General features: G+C 44.2%; 1 protein-coding gene across 3 annotated transcripts; it reads right to left on the bottom strand.

Moving 5' to 3' along the window:
• Positions 1–1208: 1208 nt before the first annotated feature.
• Positions 1209–19607, bottom strand: MS4A8 (membrane spanning 4-domains A8). Of its 3 annotated transcripts, XM_036325738.1 has the most exons (7): positions 19446–19606; positions 17090–17291; positions 13776–13898; positions 9020–9079; positions 5465–5593; positions 1850–1963; positions 1209–1677 (listed from the first exon to the last, which is right to left on the bottom strand). In XM_036325738.1, the coding sequence occupies exons 2-7, from the start codon at positions 17288–17290 to the stop codon at positions 1573–1575; spliced, it is 732 nt and encodes a 243-aa protein (XP_036181631.1). In that variant the 5' UTR covers position 17291; positions 19446–19606; the 3' UTR covers positions 1209–1572. The 3 variants fall into 3 exon arrangements, with proteins under 3 accessions (XP_036181631.1, XP_036181632.1, XP_036181633.1); XM_036325739.1 differs by lacking the exon at positions 9020–9079 and having other exon boundaries at positions 19446–19607; XM_036325740.1 differs by lacking the exon at positions 13776–13898.
• Between the last annotated feature and the right edge of the window lie 362 nt (positions 19608–19969).

Here is a 19969-nt window from a genome sequence, read left to right as displayed (position 1 = left end):
ATGAGGCCTGTGGGCAGGGCCCAGCGGAGGAGGCGGGTCGCAGCAGGGGAGGGCAGTTAGGGGCAATCAGGCCCTGGCAGGGGAGGGAAGTTGGGGGCAATCAGGCCTTGGCAGGGGAGGGAAGTTAGGAGCCATCAGGCCAGCAGGGGAGGGCAGTTGGGGGCCATCAGGCTGGCAGGGGAGGGTAGTTGTGGGTGATCAGGCCAGCAGAGGAGGGCAATTGGAGGTGATCAGGCCCCAGCAGGGGAGGGCAGTTGGGGGCCATCAGGTCCTCAAGGAAAAAAAGTTGGGGGCCATCAGGTTGGCAGGGGAGGGCCGTTGGGGGCCATCAAGCCAGCAGGGGAGCAGTTAGGCATCAATCAGGCTAGCAGGGGAGCGATTAGGGGGTGATCAGGCTGGCAGGCATAAGCGATTAGGGGCAATCAGACAGGCAGGTGAGCAGTTAGGAGCCAGCGGTCCCAGATTGTGACATCCCCTGAGGGGTGCCAGATTAGAGACGGAGCAGGCTGGGCTGAGGGTCACGCCCTTCTTGCATGAATTTCATTCACTGGGTCTCTAGTGTGGCAATATAAAAGAAAGAACTCTTAACACTTATAACAGCCTGGATAGCCTGGAGAGTATTGGCTAAGCAAAGTAAGCCATTCATAGAAACATAAGTATCACCTGATCTCACACATATGTGGAATCTAATGATCCAAATAAACTGATGAACAAAAATAGATCCAGAGTCATAGAAGCATGTTGAACCTTAGAGGGAAGGCAGGAGAGAGTGGGTGGTAAGAGATCAACCCTGACCTTGTATGCATGTATGCATAACCCATGGACACAGACAATGGGGTGATGAGAGCCTGGGGTGGGGGACAGAAGTGGGCTGAAGGGAGTTAATGGGAGAAAAAGAGGAACATATGCAATACTTTCAACAATAAAGATTTTTTAAAAAACCCAAAAACAACACTCTCTCCTTTGATACCCCCAACAAATGCTGCTTCTTCAACCATGATTGTTCTCTGCTTCACCCATCACTGCCAGAATAAATCATTTTCATCTCTGATCTCTCTCTGTACACACCCCTAAATTCTATCGTGTGTTATAGAAATCTGCTTGCATGTTCTTCTTCTCTTGTGAGGCAGAAGTTCCTTGAAGTCAAAGACTTTGCAAGTTCACCATGTCCACCCTCATCCTGACATTAATAGAGCTTTAAACATATCAAATGCTCAGTGCACTTTTATTCAGTGAGTGAATGATTGGGAGAATGAAGCTGGGGTTGTCTAGACACTTGTTCCATTAGTTCATGAGCTCACACAGGTAAACACATGAATATCTACACTAGACATCCCACAGGTGGATGTCCTAGGGAGGACCTCTTTGCTAAAATTCACTTTAAAGTCCTGTCTCCTTTTAAATGGAGGAACAGCATGATTAACCAAGCTGAAGTGAATGAAGTCCAAGGTGCCAGCAGTTGGAGAGACACATTCCTTAGTTTGTCAAGGAAGGAAAAAGCTGAGTTTCAGAAGCCCAGAAAGCAGAGTTCTTCTTTTGGTTCCAGTGAAAGATGCTTCTAGAACCTTTGGCTTATTTGGAGTCCTGGATCTCACTGGAATAAGACGGTGGAGAGTTCACTGGTTCTGGATTGGCCACTGGGTTTGTCACATAGACAGTTTGAAAGACCACAGTTCTCTGAAAAAGACAGGTACATGGAGGTGCGTTAGTGAGAACCACAATTGCACAAAGGCTGTAGATATTCCGGGACTCCCCATGTGCCTGGAGAGGAAACAAAAGCCTAACAACCTTTCTAGTGCCCACACTCTTTAGGGCATCTTTCCACCCACTAAGGGTCCTACAAACTCACGTTGTTGTGTGAATAGCGGAATAGTTTGCAACCAAAGTGGGCAGATGTGCAGGCAATGCAAAACTCCAAGAGGCTAAAGATGAACAGCACAGCAGAAGTAGTCACTCCAGAGACCTGGAACCAGAAAGATAATGGAGGTCATGAGTGGTGCCCTGGGAGTGTGAGGTCTGGCTCAAAGCATGGCTCTGCAATAGACCATAGCTAGGGCTTTGAGGAAGTCCTCTAACCTCATCTCAGCCTCATGTAGAAAATATCTCCCCAGGTTTTGTGAGGGTCGAATATGTTTGTAAAAGAATTATTTTAACACATATTACCTGTGTTGTTCTAAGGAAAAGAATAGTCATTGTTTAGGAAAACACCTTGATGACTTGTTTTGGGTACAGGGCACGAAACCTAAGGATGGGGTCTGGAGTGAGACAGTGAAACAGTGAAACTGTTCTGTGTAGGAAGCGAAGTGAAATTTGAGAGTTTGGACAGTCCTCAGAGAGAGCAAAGAAAGATGGATAGAGGAGAAAGACGGGACTGAGCAACATGAAGGGATGGTAGAGCCTACAGATAAAAAGGCATCTTGTAAGAAATTAACACATTACAAAGCAGGGATGTCTAACCTCCAGGCATCAGTAGTTACCTCCACCATCCCTCTGAACCTTCAGAGAAAGTCAGCTACTAAAACAATCTTCTTGGCTTCTGACCGTGGCATTTTGTGGAGAGAACTAATTGGGACTGCCTTTAACTTAAGAAAACGGTCAGTAAAAGCATCCCCAAATGGAACTAATTCAGCAGTAGTCAATTTCATGTTAGCACCAGGACACATCTAAGCCCTTTCCTTGCTGTTCTCCAACAATGCTCAGGAAAATGGGATCTCCCACTGTATCTGGGGAGAGAGTTTGGGTAGAATCCACTTTATCATAAAAGGACAAGAGATGAGTGACCCTAATAACATTGGGATTCCAATTACAGGAGAGAATAAATATGAAAATGAAAGTGCGTGGCACATAGTAGGTATCAAACAAATGTTGGTACAGTTATGATTTTTAAAATGGCTTTGGTGATAGCTGGCTGCTCAGAAAATTCTCTCTCCTGGAGAGACCCCTCCTTAGCACTTTCCTTCTCTTCCCTCTTGATTTAGCAAGCATTTATTAAACATCTGTTTGCTATGAAAGACTAGGAAAGCATCCCGAGAAGCACAATCTAGTGAGGGAGGCAGATACAAATGCAGATAGTTATAATTTAAGTCAGACATGGTAAGGGCTATAAAAGTCCCAATAGTAGTGCCTCAGGGCACTGAGGAGAGAAAGTTTCATTCTCAGTAGAAGATTCAGTGATGTGGGTTTGAACATCTGTCCAGGCAAGGGGAACAGTAGTATAATGATGTCTTAAACAAGGAATCACAGAAGATTAGGGAGAAGGGGCCTTTAAAAATGATGCTTGTCCTCTTCAAATATTTTTAACAACAACATTCTTTTATAAAGAAAGCTTTCTAATGGGAGGAGGGCTGGGAAGATGGGTGAAAATGTGAAGGGTATTAAGAAATCCAAATAGGGAGTTGTAAAAACAGTCACAGGCAGGTAAATTAACGTGCAGTATAGGAATGTAGTCATCTCATAAGTTATATGTGTCTAATCATTACACCATATACTTGAAACTAATATAGTATTGTTTGTCAACTGTATTTGAAAAATTAAAACACCCTTCCATGAGGGAGAAGGGTTCCTCCAGCAGTTTAGATAGTTATTATTTGGTGAGTATTAATTCATGCTTGTTGAGACCTTGGGGCACCCCATGCCTTGGTTCATCTTTTGCTAAACTATGTTGAAGTCCAGCCCTCCTTCTTCTGGACTGAAGCCAGAGGTGTGTGGGTGCATGGGATGGAAGAGAGCTTTTTCCAAGATCAGACATTGGCAGAACTGAGATTAGAAGTCAGGGGTGGTGGCTCCAGCCAGTATGGTGACTGAGAAACTGGTGAAAATGGCTGGATTCTGGATGCATTTTAAAGGTGAAATCAACAGGATTCCCTGAGGAGTTGGCCCAGAGGTGTGGGAGACAGAATGGGTCAATCAATGATTTCAACAGAGTTTTTTCTGAGTGACTTGAAGGATGCAGTGCCATCAACCTGGAAAAGGCAACCTGTGAGAAGGTTTGGCAAATAAAAACTGGAGATGAGATTTGGACATGTTAATATCCAAATATAAGATGGAGAGTGGACAACTGGATACTAGACACGAGTTTGTGAGAGATGTTTTGCCAGAACATAGACATTTGGAGTCATTGTCATAGGAAAGTGTTTCAAGTCACCAGACTGGATGGGATTGCTAAGGCAGAGAGTAGAGAGAGAAACAGAAGAAAATTGAGGACTGAGTGTGAGAAATTGGGGGAAAGACAAGAACCATCAAAAGAAAAGAGAGCAACCAATGTAGGTGCAGGAACACCAGCTGCAGGGCCTGAAAGCCAACGGGAAGTCCACCAAAGAGGAGGAATGATTGGGCGCTTGAATAGAGGAGTTTTTTGGAGAACCGAGGCTGAAAGTATGGCTAGCGTGGGTTAAAGAGAGATTATGTGAGGAGAGAATTGGAGACAGTGAGGCAGACAACTCTTTTAAGGAATTTTCTGCAGAGAGAGCCAGAGAAATGGAGTGGTAGCTGAAATAACCAAGAAAAGGTTAGTGTGTTATCGAAGATGAAAGATACAAAGGTGTGTTCAGATGTTGATGGAAAAGCTGTAGCAAATGGCAGATAGTGATATAGAAGAGAGGTGGGGCCAGGGAGAGGGGAGAAGCACGTGGAGTGATATAACTTGAGTGAGCAGAGAGGGCAGGGCTACTGTGTAGAGGGAGACATTGAGTTTACATGGGACTCATCTATAGCTGAATTTTTAAATGTTAGCCAAGTGTCCCCTGAGGTCTTGAGATGTGTTGTAAAGGCAAAATACACACTGGATTTCTAAGATGTGACACCCAAAATGCCAAATATTGATATAATAATTTTTTATACAGGCTATAGATTGAAATGATGTTTTATATTTATGGGGTAAAATAAATGTATTATGGAAATTAATTTCAGTTTTTTTCACTCTATAATATGGAGACTAGAAAATGTAAAGTCACACACGTGGCTTACATTAGATTTCTATTTGATAACATGGGTCTATAACATGGGATAGCTCATTTGCCTATGCATTTCTATGGCTGCTTTCACACTGGATTGAGCACTGCAACAGAGACCAGATGGCCTGCAAAACCTTAAATGTTCACTCTCTGTCCCTTTCTGAACACCTTTGATGATCTCTTTATCTATGAAAATTGGCAGGAAGGTGAACATGTGGGTAGATATACAGGTTGGTGGGTACCGGTGCATTATCTCTATAACTGCATTTAATTCTCCCAACAATGTCAAAAGATAGGTCCTCTTTTATAAAGATAGGAATTAAGACTAAAAAAAGTCACATGCTTGGAGCAGCAGCAATAACCTACAGGTCAGGGACTTGAAACTGTTCTGAGAGCATCTGTTTCCTTTGGTGCTTGGTGAAGCAGCTTGGTGGGACCAGGCCCTTTCCAATGACTTCCTAAAGATAGCTACATTGGAAACCAGAGGAGAATTGGTCAAGAGAGATACTTACCATACCACTGCAGGGATAGGAGCTGAAGGAGCTATGCAGGTTGTTGATAGCCATATCTGTGATGAGGAGCATGATTCCGACCAGAGAGCAGATTGCACTGGCGATACTCAAGCCCATGCTACCCTTCAACTGAAGAAGATACAGAGAGAGGGTCAGTATGAGAAAGGAAAACAATTGTAGCTGAGTTGAGCAGAGACACAACAAGTGCTTCATAATGTGAATTCCTGGAACCCTAGATGTGAGGCAAGTAAAGAGATGTCTTGTGCAAAATAGGTTTGGTGGTAAATTAACTTTGAAAACACCTGGGTTGCACAAAGTTAGATCTTTTGTGCAGGACTTCTCAAAGTCTTTAACATGGATTATGGATCCCCTGTAGAGGAGACTACTAAAAAGAAATCCCTCCCAAGTTATCTAACTATCTTCATAAAGTATATCATGAGACAAGTATCACCAAGAATAATGTTTAGGAATCACTGGACTCATTTATCCCACAGGACATGCGCAGGAGACTCAGCCCACGTGTTCTGGGATGTGACAGGCTCTGATGCTCCATGATTCTGGTCCATGTGAAGGAAGGCATGCCCAGAACTGATCTTCCCTGTGGATTTTTTTTTTATTTCTTTTTTTTTATTTATTTTATTTTTTTTAATATATTTTTATTGATTAAGATATTACATATGTGTCCTTGTCCCCACGTTACCCTCTACCCCACCCCCGCTCATGCCCTCACCCCCCCCCCCCCCCCGTTGTCCGTGTCCATTGGTTAGGACTATATGCCTGCATGTAAGTCCTTTGGTTGATCTTTCCCCCTTACCCCCACCCTCCCCTACCCTCCCTCCAAAGCCCGACAGTCCAATCAATGCCTCTCCGTCTCTGGATCAGTCCTTGTTCATCAGTTTATGTTGTTCATTATATTCCACAAATGAGTGAGATCATGTGGTATTTATCCGCTCTCCAGTTCCATCCATGCTGTGGCAAATGGTAAGAGTTCCTTTTTCTTCTTTTTCCTCTTCTTAAAGAATACCTTTCAGCATTTCATATAATGCTGGTTTGGTGGTGATGAACTCCTTTAGCTTTTTCTTATCCGTGAAGCTCTTTCTCTAACCTTCTATTCTGAATGATAGCTTTGCTGGATAAAGTAATCTTGGTTGCAGGTTCATGCTATTCATCAATTTGAATATTTCTTGCCATTCCCTTCTGGCCTGCATGGTTTCTGTTGAGAAATCAGCTGACAGTCGTATGGGTACTCCCTTGTAGGTAACTGACTGTCTTTCTCTTGTTGCTTTTAAGATTCTCTCTTTGTCTTTTGCTCTTGGCATTTTAATTATGATGTGTCTTGGTGTGGTCCTCTTTGGATTCCTTTTGTTTGGGGTTCTCTGCGCTTCCTGGACTTGGAAGTCTATTTCTTTCACCAGGTGGGGGAAGTTTTCTGTCATTATTTCTTCAAATAGGTTTTCAATATCTTGCCCTCTCTCTTCTTCTGGTACCCCTATAATTCTGATGTTGGTACGCTTGAAGTTGTCCCAGAGGCTCCTTACACTATCTTCATATTTTTGGAATCTCTTTTCTTTTTTCTTTTTCAGTTGGGTATTTTTTGTTTCTTTGTATTTCAAATCTTTGACTTGATTTTTGGGATCCTCTTGTCTGCTGTTGGATCTCCGTAGATTATTCTTTATTTCAGTCAGTGTATGCTTAATTTCTAGTTGGTCCTTTTTCATGTCCTCCATGGTCTCACTATACTTATTGAGGGATTCATTAAATTTATCGGCGGTTTCCATAAAATTCTTGAAAAACCTTATAAACGTGGCCTTGAACTCTATATCCAGTCGTTTGCTTTCCTCCATTTCTGCCATTTGTGACCTGTTTCTTTGTCTCTGCATTTTGGCTGCTTCGCTGTGTTGATAGAGTGGCTTTGTGTGCTAGGTGTCCTGTAGGGCCCAGTGGCTCAGCCTCCCCAGTTACCTGAGGTGGACACTCTTGGTGCACCCCCTCGTGGGCTTTGTGCACAGTCTTGTTGTAGCTATGCCTTGGTTGTTGTAGGATCACTGGGAGGAATTGACCTCCAGGGCAATTGGCAGCGAGAATCAGCTGTGTCTGCAGTGGGAGAACTTCTGTGCTGGAGACACCCTTCTGGGGCAAGACTTGCTTCAGTGGGGCTTTGGTGCTCACTGAGACTGCACCCTGAGTGTGTCCCTTATGGATCTGAGGAGCTGTGATCTGGGTGGTTCCCCTCTGACCACTGGGTAAGTGGCTCTTGGATCTAAGGAGGTGCTAATTTAGCCTCTGCCTGAGGTTACACAGCAGGAACTACGAAGAGAACTGCAGATTCCCCTTCGTTTTTTTTGGAGTTTGGAAGTGCCCTGATGATGCTCAGCTGTGTAGCAATGCAAGCCACTGTGGGGCCTTGGGCCTTCTCTTGGAAGCTCTGGGTCTATCTGGCCCGGCTGCGGTTAGGTAATTACAGGTTGCAAATGGCCGGGGCATTCATATGCAAAAGCTTCTGCCGCAGCCTGGGCGGGGCGGGGTCTCAAGAAATCAAAGGGCGGAGAAAGAAGCTATGGCAGAGCCTCAGCCCCGCCCTAAGGAGTCTCGAGTCCCAGTGTCCCGGCAATGGCTGCAAGCACCTCTGAGGGAAAGCCGCTCTCAAGCTCGCCCGCTGCCAGACAGTCCAGTATCTCCCCGTATGAGTCCTGGGTCCCCAGAGACTTCCCGGAACCGGATTTCAGAGCCATCGGGAGCTTGTGTCTCCCTCCGGATTCAAAAAGACAGCCGCGTCCTCAGGTGCCAGCCCCTTTCCGCGCGCGCGAGCCCCCGTACCTCTGCACTCCACCTCCGCAGCTCCTCCCGCTCGCAGTGTGCTTTTCTTTCCTTCTAGTTGTAGAATTTACACTCAGCCAGCCCTCCTGTAGTTCTGGATGATGTCCACCTTGTGTTTTTGATGCATTTATCGATTGTTTTGGGAAGCAGCAATTTCCCGGTGTTTATCTATGCCGCCATCTTAGTTTCTCCCCCTGTGGATTTTTTAAATAGATCTCATCTGGTGTAGGACCAGGTCATCCTGGGGAAACAAAAGTACTTTCTCAGTCCAATATTTGGGGCCACCAATCCTGGCCCATGTTAATTCACAGAACTAGTTTGGAAGGATTCCTTTTGGAAGCTGCTTCCTGAGCCTCCCCTGGCTTCCCTGTAGAAATGTCTGGCACTGGGCTGTGTGTGCTGCAGGCAGTTGGTGCCTGCTCTGCTGGAGGGCAGCCTAGCACCCCTGGTTGTTTTTTGCCTCCTCTTGTAAGATCCTCTTAGGAAAGTTATTCTCTCTGTCTCTCCACACCCTGAAGCTGCCCTTCCTTCCACCAAATCTTGACTCTTTCCCATTTGTGACTCTGTCCAGGTTCATGTGGTCTTGTAAGTGAGTATGAGTGACCATGTCAATGCCCTGTGTCTGGTTATAAGTAGGTTCAAGGATGAGGGAGGCATTGTGTATGAACTTGTTTCCCTCTATGTGTGTGTCCCTTAAATGTCCACAGCTGGAAGAGCCTGTCTCAGGGTGGGACTTACCAGGCAAGAAGATCTTGGTAGCTGTTCTGATGTCACTGAGAGGGATCCTGAAATGATGAACTGGCACAGAAGAGAGGGAGTTTAGAAAGAGCCCAGAGAACCCTAGCCGGTTTGGCTCAGTGGATAACATGTTGTCCTGCAGACTAAAGGGTCCCAGGTTTGATTCCAGTCAACGGCACATGCCTGGGTTGGTTGATCCCCAATGGGGGGCACGCAGGAGCCAGCCAATCAATGATTCTCTCTCATCACTGATATTTCTATGTCTCTCTCCCTCTCCTTTTCTCTCTGAAATCAATAAAAGTATATTTTTCAAAAAGAAAGAGTCCAGAGGTCAGGGCCCCACTTTCAGGCTTCTGTGTTTCTGATCACACACATGTGCTCTCATACATGCTAGGATCATCTGCTGGGACCTCCTACTCAACTCAAGGGAGGGGGAAAAAGGGAAGGAAAGGGAAGGAAGGAGAAGGGGAAAGGAAAGGGAAAGAAGAGAAGAGAAGAGAGATAAGAGGAAAGGAAAGGAAAGGAAAAAGAAGGAGGGAGGGAGGGAGGGAGGGAGGGAGGGAGGGAGGGAGGGAGGGAGGAAAAAATAAAAAAAGAGCTATTTGTCACCACTAGACAGGGCAATAACTTGGGATAAATATGTATTTTAGAATCCACTACACCTGGTTTTAAACTCTAACTTGAAACGCATGTGATCTTGGGTAAGTTATTAATTTTTCTAAGCGTATATTTCCTCTTCAGAAAAAATGGGGAAAACTATATGTCTTCTTAAGTGTTATTATCATGAGATAATTTGTCCCTTGCATCTAGCATTTGGTATATCTTGCCCATGGTAGATCCTGTACATGGTAGATACTCAATAAAATCACTTCTTTTCTTGTCATTGACTTTCTCACAGGCACTTCTTGTTGGCCTCCCAAAACAATTCACTCAGGCATAGGGGCTCTGGAGGGAAGAAGGAAGGGGACCCCGTATTTTCACTGCTTTGAGATAAAAGCCCAGTATCAGTCATTTCCTGTATACAATTTGGTACCTTTTAGTACCAAATTTCAGAAGAATGTTGCCTCTCTGCAATGATGAACATCAACTATGAGGGCGGCAGGATAGATTGTGTGCATCTATTTCAACACTGATGTTCTGCAGGCATAGTGGCTGATGGGATTCCCTGCTGTCAGTGACAGTCTGAAAGGTCATCAGCTATGGTTTAATGGAAGCTTTGCTCAGCCCTACATGAAGTGCTTTTTAACTTTGCCTTACTTAACTCCATGATGGCCCACCAAGCACCATTATTATTCCCAGTTTAAGGAGGTGTGGACTGAGGCTTAAAAATTTTAAAAGACACACCCAAGACCATCCAGCAAATAGCATATCTGGAAATCAAATCCAGGTAATTGACTCCAGATCTCATGTTCTTAACCCTCATCCTGCACTCATTCCACCTCAGAGTAGATGCCTGTGCCTTGGAATGGAAATGGGTAATCACAATGAAAACTTACTCTAACCACCAATGCCTTGTAAGAGGAATGCCATTTTTCCTATAAATGGGAAAATGAGTCTCAATTTTATGTTTTTACAGACTTTGTAGGAAAGGCAGGAAACAGAAGACTGGAATTCTGGTGTCCCTGCTGATCTTTTTAAGGTTCCTAAGGAAAGGGTCTTTGGTTTGGAGGAGGACCATATGATCTTTAGAAATAGATAGTCCTAAAAAAAAAAAAAAGAAAAAGAAAAAGAAAGAAAATAGATAGTCCTAGAGTCAGTAAGGCAACAAAGAACAAAAGTGCCCTGCAGGAAAAAGGGAGGGTAGTGTCATAAGGGTTGAATGGACCTGAGCAGCCTAATGGGAGGGGAAATGGCCACCAAGGCCTTTGTGATGCCTTAAGAGAATCTAACACTCCATAGGAACTGTCTTGTGGCTGTGGTATTAGTCTTGTCCATTTCCCCAAACTCCACAGAAGTCTGCTATACACACAGGTGTCTGTGGTTGGCTGAGTTCCAAGTCTGGGTCTGTGCTGAACAGAGAGAAGACCTCAGCCTCAGAAAATGAGACTTTTATGGGAACAAGAGAGAGCAGGTGCTCAGACAAAAATGCTCCCAAGAATATAAGTCCTGCAATTTTGCAGATGCTGTGTGTGTGTGTGTGTGTGTGTGTGTGTGTGTGTGTGTGTGTGTGTGGTGGTGGTGGTGGACAACTCCAGGATGTTTTATTTAAATCTCATGGTATATGGTGACTTTGCTGATGTCCACACTACTCTGGAGTTTTGTTATTTTTGAGAAAACTCCCTTGGGTCACAGATATGTGATTTGAGAGAAAAATTGTGTTGTAGTGGGTAGAAAAGGACATTTTTGATAGGAGAGGGATTGGATTGCGTATGTGTGCCTGTGGAGGAGGGAAAACACTAAGGAGAATGGAAAAGAATCATAAAGGCAATATATTGGAGAAAAGAAAGTATCTGTGGTTCTTAACCTTTTGAAGGATTATAGATCACCCTGAAAATGTGATCAATACTATGGGCTCTTCCATAAAAACAAAGACATCTATGTACCAAATATTTTGTAACAAGGTGGACTCTGAGCCCATCAGAGGACTCCAGGTTGAGTACCCACTGCTTAATGACTGTTCTGTGGCTGCGCAGACACACAATTACTGGTGAAATGTTTTCTCCTGGAGCTCCAGTTGTGGGCTTTTGTCCGACAGCACTTGAGCACTGGGGTGATGAACTAGGAAAAGGTTTCCTAACCTCTAAGGTGGACTAATTAGAAAAGGTGACCTAATTGGGGTGATGGTGCCTTATAGGGCTGGGACTTGGTATTATGAGCTGAAGTTTGTCTCCTCATAATCCATTTTTTGAAGTCTAAACCCCCAGGATCTCCAAATGTGACTGTATAGATATTACCATACTCACTATAGTTGGAATTATGGCTTTTTTTTTTTTTGACTTTACAATGGTGTGAAAGCCATACACATTCAGTAGAAACTGTTCTTTGGATTTTGGATTTTGACATTTCCTGGGTGAGTGATATGTGGTAACATACTCTCTGGTGATGCTGGACAGAAGCAGCCAGCCTCAGCTCCCTGTCAGCCATGCAATCACAAGCCTAAACAACCCATTCTCTACAGTGTAGTATTTAATGCATTTTTGACTCAGGATATTTTCAATTTATAATGGGTTTTTGGGGCTGTAGCCCCATCATAAGTTGAAGAGCATCTATATTTGAAGATAGGGCCTTTAACAAAGTGGTTAAGGTTGAATGATGTCATGTGGACGGGCCCTAATCCTATATAATAAAGAGGGAATATGAAATTGACCGTCACACCCTCGCACATGATGGCCATCCCCATGTGGTCACAAGATGGCCACCACAAGATGGCCGGCAGGGGATGGCAGTTGTGGGTGATCAGGCCAGCATGGGAGGGCAGTTAGGGGGTGACAAGGCCGGCAGGAGAGGGCAGTTGGGGCGACCAGGCCAGCAGGGGAGGGATGGCAATTGGGGGGGCCAGGCCTGCAGGGGATGGCAGTTAGGGGCAACCAGCCTGGAAGGGGAGGGCAGTTAGAGTGACCTGGACTGCAGGGGAGGGCAGTTAGGGGTGACCAGGCCAGCAGGGGAGGGCAGTTGGGGGGGACCAGGCCTGCAGGGGAGGGCAGTTGGGGGTTATTGGGCCCTGCAGGGGAACAGTTAGACGTTGATCAGGCTGGCTGGAGAGTGGTTAGGAGCAATCAGGCAGGTAGGCAGGCGAGCAGTTGGGAGCCAGCAGTTCCACAGGGATCGGGCCTAACCCAGCAGTTGGACATCCCCCGAGGGCTCCCAGATTGGAGAGGATGCAGGCTGGGCTGAGGGATACCCTCCCCCAGTGCACAAATTTCGTGCACCAGGCCTCTAGTAAACTATAAGTGGTGTTCTAATTAGAAGAGCTATGAGGACAGAGACACACACAAAGGAAGATCATGTGAAGACACAGGGAAGAAGATAGCCATCCACAAGCCAAGGAGAGAGGTCTCAGGAGAAACAACCCTGGCCATGCCTTGATCTTGGGCTTCATCCAGAACTATCTTATATAATAAAAGCCTAATATGCTAAGTGTCCAGTCAATATGCTAATGATATGCTAAGGCTGCTCAACCACTTGCTATGACATGCACTGACCACCCGGACGCTCAACCGGTAGGTTAGCTTGCTGCTGGGGTCCAGCCGATTGGGACTGAGCCAGATGGGCCGGACATGCCCTGGAGCCCTCTCACGGTCCCTCCTCAGCTGGCCAACCTCCCATATCCCTCCCCAGACCTGATGGTGCACCGGTGGGGTCCCTCGGCCTGGCCTGTGCCCTCTCGCAATCCAGGACCCCTCAGGGGATGTCAGAGAGCTGGTTTTAGCCCAGCAGCGGAACGACTGGTCATTATGACACACACTGATCACCAGGGGGCAGACGCTCAATGCAGGAGCTGCCTCCTGGTGGTCAGTGTGCTCCCACAGGGGCACACTGCTCAGCCAAAGCTGGGCTCATGGCTGGCAAGCAACAGCGGTGGCGGGAGGTTCTCACACCTTTGCAGGAGCACTAAGGATGTCCGACTGCCAGCTTAGGCTTGCTTCCCCCAGGGAGTGGGCCTAAGCCAGCAGTAAGACATCCCCCAAGGGCTCCCAGACTGTGAGAGGGTGCAGGCCTGGCTGAGGGACCTGCACTTGGGGTTGTATTGCCAAGGTGAGCCTGAGTGTGTTGGCACTTTCTGGAACTCACTTTCAGGGCAACTTATGTTACTTACCAAGATGCCTCCCCAGAAGGGATAGCCTCCATAGAATGAGACAGCAGTGTAGTACCAGAGAACGATGGTGCCTATGACACTGCCAAGGCCAATGTGTATCAGGCCGATCAGGATCTGGATGGCCTGTTAGAGGAACCAAAAGCTGAGACCTTTGTCTCTAAGGACGAATCTTAACCCCTGCACCCTTGGGACTCCTTCTTATTTTAAAATATATTTTGTTTCCTTGGTCAATAAAGTCATATTTAAAATGTACTAATGAAATAATACTTCCCATAATTTCCCCCCACTCAAAGAAAATAACCACTTGTATTTTGGTGTATAAACTTCCATTATTTTTTTCAAATATATACACTGATTATACAAAAGGGCTCTGCATATTTAACTTAATATTTCATTATGAAAACATCCCCATGGTCTTAAGTATTCTTTAAATATATGCTTTATAAGGTTGCCCATATCCCATTATGTGGATGATCTGTGGAAGAGTTGGAACAAAGATATTGGGCAGGTGTAATATGTTTCCATATTATAAACAACACTGCAGTGAACATCATTTTGTAGATAAGTCTTTGTGCTCACTTTTTATTTCTTTGGAATATTATTTTGTATTGAATTGTGTCTTCTTTCACTCATCAAATTTATATATCTCTATTTTTTAATCTTCATGTGAGGATTTTTTTATTGATTTTGAGAGAGAATGGAAGAGAGAGATGATAGGAGAGAGAGAGAGAGAGAGAGAGAGAGAGAGAGAGAGAGAGAGAGAGAGAGAGAGAGACTGGCTTTCAAGAGACACATCAATTGGCTGCCTCCTCTCATATGTGACGGGACTGGGGCTGGGTATTGAACCTGCAACCCAGGTACATGTCCTTGACTAGTAATCAAACCTGCCACCCTTCAGTGCACAACAATTGAGCAATTCTGGCCAGGGTTCAAATTAACATTTTGAAGTTCAAACCTCCAGTGACTCAGAATGGAATCTCATTTGTAAATAGGGTTGCTGCAGATGCAATTAGATAATATGAAGTATAATGGAATAGGGTAGCCCCTATATGACTGCTATCCTTTCAAAGGAATGCCATGTGAAGAGAAACATGTGCACCTAGGAGAATGCCAAGATGGGAGTTATGGTGCCACAAGCCAAGGACCTACTGGAAGCTGGGAGACTGGCCTGGAACAGATCCATCCCCAGAGCCTTCAGAGGGAGCATGGCCCCATGGATACTATGATTACAAACTTATGAACTGAGATAATAAGTTTATTGTGTTCTAAGCCACCCAATTGGTAGTACTTTTTTATGGCAACTCTAGGAAACTAATATATATTCATGCTCAAAATATATAGAGAATACAAATATGTTAATCCATTAAACTTGCACAAATGGTAGAAAATTATACAAAATATCTGCCCCAAATTCTTTTTCTCAATGATATAGCTTGGGAGTATGTCCTTATAATTACATAAGGAGCTAAGGAGTTTTATTTTTATTTTAAAAACATTTTGTATTAAAAAAATAAGTTATCATTGACTTTAGAGAGAGGAAGGGAGAAGGGAGAGAGAACTACTGATGAGAAAGAAACATTGATCGGTTGCCTCCTACTGGATATGGAGTCTGCCGTCGGGCATGTGCCCTGACTGGGAATAGAGCTGGTGACCACTGAGTACATGGCATGAAGGTCAACCAACTGAGCCACACTGGCCAGGGCTAAGAGTGTCTTTTTCATAGCTCCATCACATTTCATTCTTTAGACATACTATATTGACTTAACCAGTATTATACTGATGAATATTTTTGTTTTTCCCATTCTTTAGCTATTGTAACAGGGTATAGGGTTTAAAAAAACTTTACATCTAATTAACTAACTAATCAAAGATTAAAAGTAAGAATATACTAATAAAACTTACAGTCTTAAATATTAATAATTTCATATTTAAGCATGTTAAGGCAGAAGCAGTTCCAGTTGCCCTTTTCACTGGCCTCTACCATAAATGTGTAGTAGATACCGATGGCTAGACAGGCCTATAACATCCTGATGCCAGAAATAAAACCCACAGAGAGAGAAAAAATCACCAGGTGCTGACAGACATGAAAGAGGTCATTAAACCCACGTGAGAACCCAAATGTAAAACTAATGTCAGCATTCCTTAATGCCCTTCTTTCCATAATACCTCTATAAAAGTATTTTGCCTACCCTGAGACATTAAGATGGTTGCTAAGTCATGAGTCTACCATCTTCTCAGGTAGTCAGCACCTAAATAAATCACTTTTCTTACATCAGCAATGGTGTCATGAAGTTGGCTTCACAGCAGCAGGCAAAAGACTCTGAGGGTCATTTGGGCCAGTTTCACTATCACACACCATGCTGCAATAAATAACCTCATACATGTCATATTTCTTATGTGTACAAGCATATCTGCAGGACAAGTCTCAGAAATGGAATTATTGTGTATTTTAAAATTTGGCAGATACAGAAAGCCCTTCATACAGGTTGTATCAATTGACTACTATGAGCAGTATATGGGTTGGGGGAGGAGTTAGGATTTGAACCCAGGCAGCCTGAATCAGAATTCATGCGTTGTCTTGTCCTAGCTGGTTTGGCTCAGTGGATAGAGGGTGGTCCTGCAGACTGAAGGGTCCCAGGTTCTATTCTGGTCAAGGGCCCATACCTCAGTTACAGGCTCCTCCCTGTCCCAGGCCAAGGCTCTGATCTGGGCACATTCAGGAGGCAACCAATCAATGTGTTTCTCTCACATCGATGTTTCTCTCTCTCTCCCTCTCTCTCTTCCTCTCTCTAAAAGATCAATGGAGAAATATCCTCAGGTGAAAATTAACAACAACAACAAAAAGAGTCCATGAGTGTCTTCTTTCACCCAAGCAATGAGATGGGCTTTCCCTGGCCCCACCCTGGACAGCCTTTTGGGGGAAATCATCAAAAGTTTATATCTTATTCACATTGGAGAGAGATTCCATTCAAGCACATTGGGTTTAGAATCCACGTTCTGATTCACTGGACCCACCTTCTTCCAGAGGCCACATGGGTCAACATGGATTCTGGCAACAAGACCAACATTCCAATTTACTGCTTCTTTGTTGCTTTTCTTTCTCTTTACTAAAATGCCCAAGATAGATAATACAAGGTCCCACAGGGAGGCCCTGGTAATGCTGTAGAGCTGAGCTTCTTAATGGACCTGAGTTTGGCAAGGCTGGGTCAGCTCCAGCCCCACTTGCTGGCTTTGGAGTTTCTGTATTTCCAAACCTCCTCCCACCCCTGACTCCAGCCATGTGGCCAGTGAACACAGTGTGAAATTTCACTTACCCCTAAAACTTTGGCCTCTTTTAAGGATCTCCCGGTAGGTTCCAAACCAGGTTGGTTCCCAGAAATTTGGTGGACTTGTGGCTGGTTGAGTGGATACAGGGGCACCTGAGACATGCTTCCGGGGTTCATAGGATACCCATTGTGGGATGCCATCACAAACACAGAATTGGCCGTGGGGCCTTCTGAAGTCATCAGATTCATGCTGTTAAGGTATAAATGCAGTAGAGTCATCCCTTGCATGTACACTAATGTTTTCATTGAAACATAACTTTTGGCTTTCATTAAGTCATTTGAGCATCTAAATCTCCTATGAGTTTATTGTTTGAGATATTAGGCAGCAGTTAGAGAGCATAAATGCAGTCAGTGCTTTACAAATACATTTTCTTGATTCCTCACACCTTGCCAGTTTTCCAGGTGAGAAAACCGAGGCCCAAAGTGGATAAGAACTATGGAGGGCAGGGCTGTGTCCTTTTCACTTTTGTATCTCTCGTTGTGCTTAGCAGGACATTTTGCACAAAGTGGTGCTTCAACATTGCAGAGCTGGAGAGTCTCCAGGAGAACAGTGTGTCTAATTCTTTCAATTTCTGAAAAAGGAAACTGAGGCTGGGAGTGTGGACATGGATTCCCCTAGTTCACAGCCGTGTAAATATTCGTTAAATGGAGATCCTTATCCTCCAAGGAAGCCCATTGCCAGGGCTGAGTATATTCACTGGAGGGCTCATGGTATTCAGTGTTCCAGGTCACTTGTGAATTCTGGTTTTGGTTTTTTAAAATGTCTTTCTTTTTTTTAAAGAGATACATAGTAAGTTAAATTTATTTTGCTTCTTCCACTGTGCATTTCATTTGGATACAGAACTCTTATGTTTCATGCAGGAAATTTAGAGAAAAAGTTAAAGTGAATTGTAATAACATCAGGAAGCAACTTTTAAATAAACCTTAGGCAAAGGTAATGACTCACAGAATTCCATATAGGTAGCATAACAAATACATTTGAAAATAAAATGGTACAGTACATCTTCAGAAATACTCAAGAAGTTGGCACCTCTGATGATTGGTAAGTTCTCAGCTCTAGAATATTCTAAAATGACTTAACATGCAGACCTGAATCTCCCATCTGAAAGAGTGAATTCTTTGGAGCATTTTATCAGGTGGGATTTATAATCTATTTTCTTATTCTTCAGACACTACTTGCACTTTCTCCTCAATGCCATAAACCGATATACATATACTAGAGGCCCAGTGCACAAAATTTGTGCATGGGGGGTGGTGTGTCCCTCAGCCCGGCCTGAACCCTCTCCAATCTGGGACCCCTTGGGGGATGTTTGACTGCCGGTTTGGGCCCAATTCCTTTTGGTCCCAAATCGGCAGTTGGACATCCCTCTCACAATCCTGGACTGCTGGCTTCTAACCGCTCACCTTCCTACCTGCCTGATTGCCCCTAACAGATTCTGCCTGCCAGCCTGATTGCCCCCTAACTGTTCCCCTGCCAGCCTGATTGATGCCTTACTGCTCCCCTGCTGGTTTGATCGTCCCCAACTGCTCTCCCCTGCCAGCCTGGTCACCCCATGCAGCCTGTTGTTCAGTCATTTGGTGATCCCTCACTAACCCCCCTGCCGGCCTGGTCGCCCCAAGCAGCCTGCTCTTTGGTCATTACTGTTACTGTGACAGCATTTTGGACAATTTGCATATTCCTCTATTATTAGTATAGATTTACTTCAATACTTTACCCCCATGGATATCTCCTCTATAAAGTCCTAAGTTCCTAAACAACAGTGACAATATTTACTAGTTTTAATTGTAACAGCTACCCCTGAGTATCCGGTAAGTAACTTGCTATCATGTCACTTTCACTATGGTTTGTTTCTAAGCTGCTCTTACAGATCTTTATACACATGGTCTCTAATTTTTATAACTCGGTGAGAAGAAATAATATAATACTACTCTTGTTTTACAGAGACGGTAACTAAAGAGAAAAAGTTTCATTATCTCCAATTTAGGGTCCAATGAAACAGGTTTTGAACAATCTCTCTGGCTACAAAGTCTTCATGATTTTTTTAAAGGAAAGCACTTTTTACTAGAAATTATAAATTTAGCAGCTTCAAACAGAATTCATGTCTGTGAAGGTCAGAAGTCTGGCATGGCTGGGGTCCCTGATCACAGTATGATAAGGCTGAAAGCAAAGTGTCTAACCTGACTGAATTCTTTTCCTTCCTCTTTTTTTGGAGCACATCCTCAAAAGCTAGTACAATAAATCCTGCCATGGGCTCTTCCTCACACCTACAGTTATCATTTGGCAGAAAAACCTTATCAGCATGCCTGAGCTATCTATAAAAACCCTTAGATTAAGTATACTCACTTTGTTCTGCCAGTGGCTAAGTCTCCTTTGCTTCTCTTCCCCAGGGTTGGTTGTAGGCAACTTGTTTTTCCGGAAAGAACCAGGTTCAGTTACAAAATATATTTAGAAAGATTAAAAGCAAAGTCCTTCTGCTAGGGCAGTGATGGCGAAACTATGACACGCGTGTCAGAGGTGACACGTGAACTCATTCTTTTGGTTGATTTTTCTTTGTTAAATGGCACTTAAATATATAAAATAAATATCAAAAATGTAAGTCTTTGTTTTACTATGGTTGCAAATATCAAAAAATTTCTATATGTGACAGAGCACCAGAGTTAAGTTAGGGTTTTTCAAAATGCTGACACGCTGAGCTCAAAAGGTTCTCCTTCACTGTCCTAGGGGCAGGGTAGGTTACCAGCTGCCTAGCGCTCACCCCCCCCCACCCCACATATTCTTCCTGTAATTGAAAAGGAACCAATTAAATGCAGTTCAATTGGATAAGTGTTTAATGGTATCTGTGTGGAAAAGAAAGTGTTGCTTGAACT

Source organism: Myotis myotis, unplaced genomic scaffold (genome assembly GCF_014108235.1).
Source record: "Myotis myotis isolate mMyoMyo1 unplaced genomic scaffold, mMyoMyo1.p scaffold_m19_p_10, whole genome shotgun sequence".
NCBI classification, from domain to species: domain Eukaryota; kingdom Metazoa; phylum Chordata; class Mammalia; order Chiroptera; family Vespertilionidae; genus Myotis; species Myotis myotis.
Note: the sequence above shows the minus strand (reverse complement) of the source record. Positions and strands in the feature narration are given on the sequence as shown.

Coding starts and splice junctions, on each gene's coding strand:
- MS4A8 (XM_036325738.1), bottom strand. CDS start 17,290: ATGAATCTGATGACTTCAGAAGGCCCCACGGCCAATTCTGTGTTTGTG. Junction 1,964..5,464: donor CCTATCCCTGCAGTGGTATG/GTAAGTATCTCT, acceptor TTCTGGTTCCAG/GTCTCTGGAGTGACTACTTC. Junction 1,678..1,849: donor TCCGCTATTCACACAACAAC/GTGAGTTTGTAG, acceptor TGTCTTTTTCAG/AGAACTGTGGTCTTTCAAAC.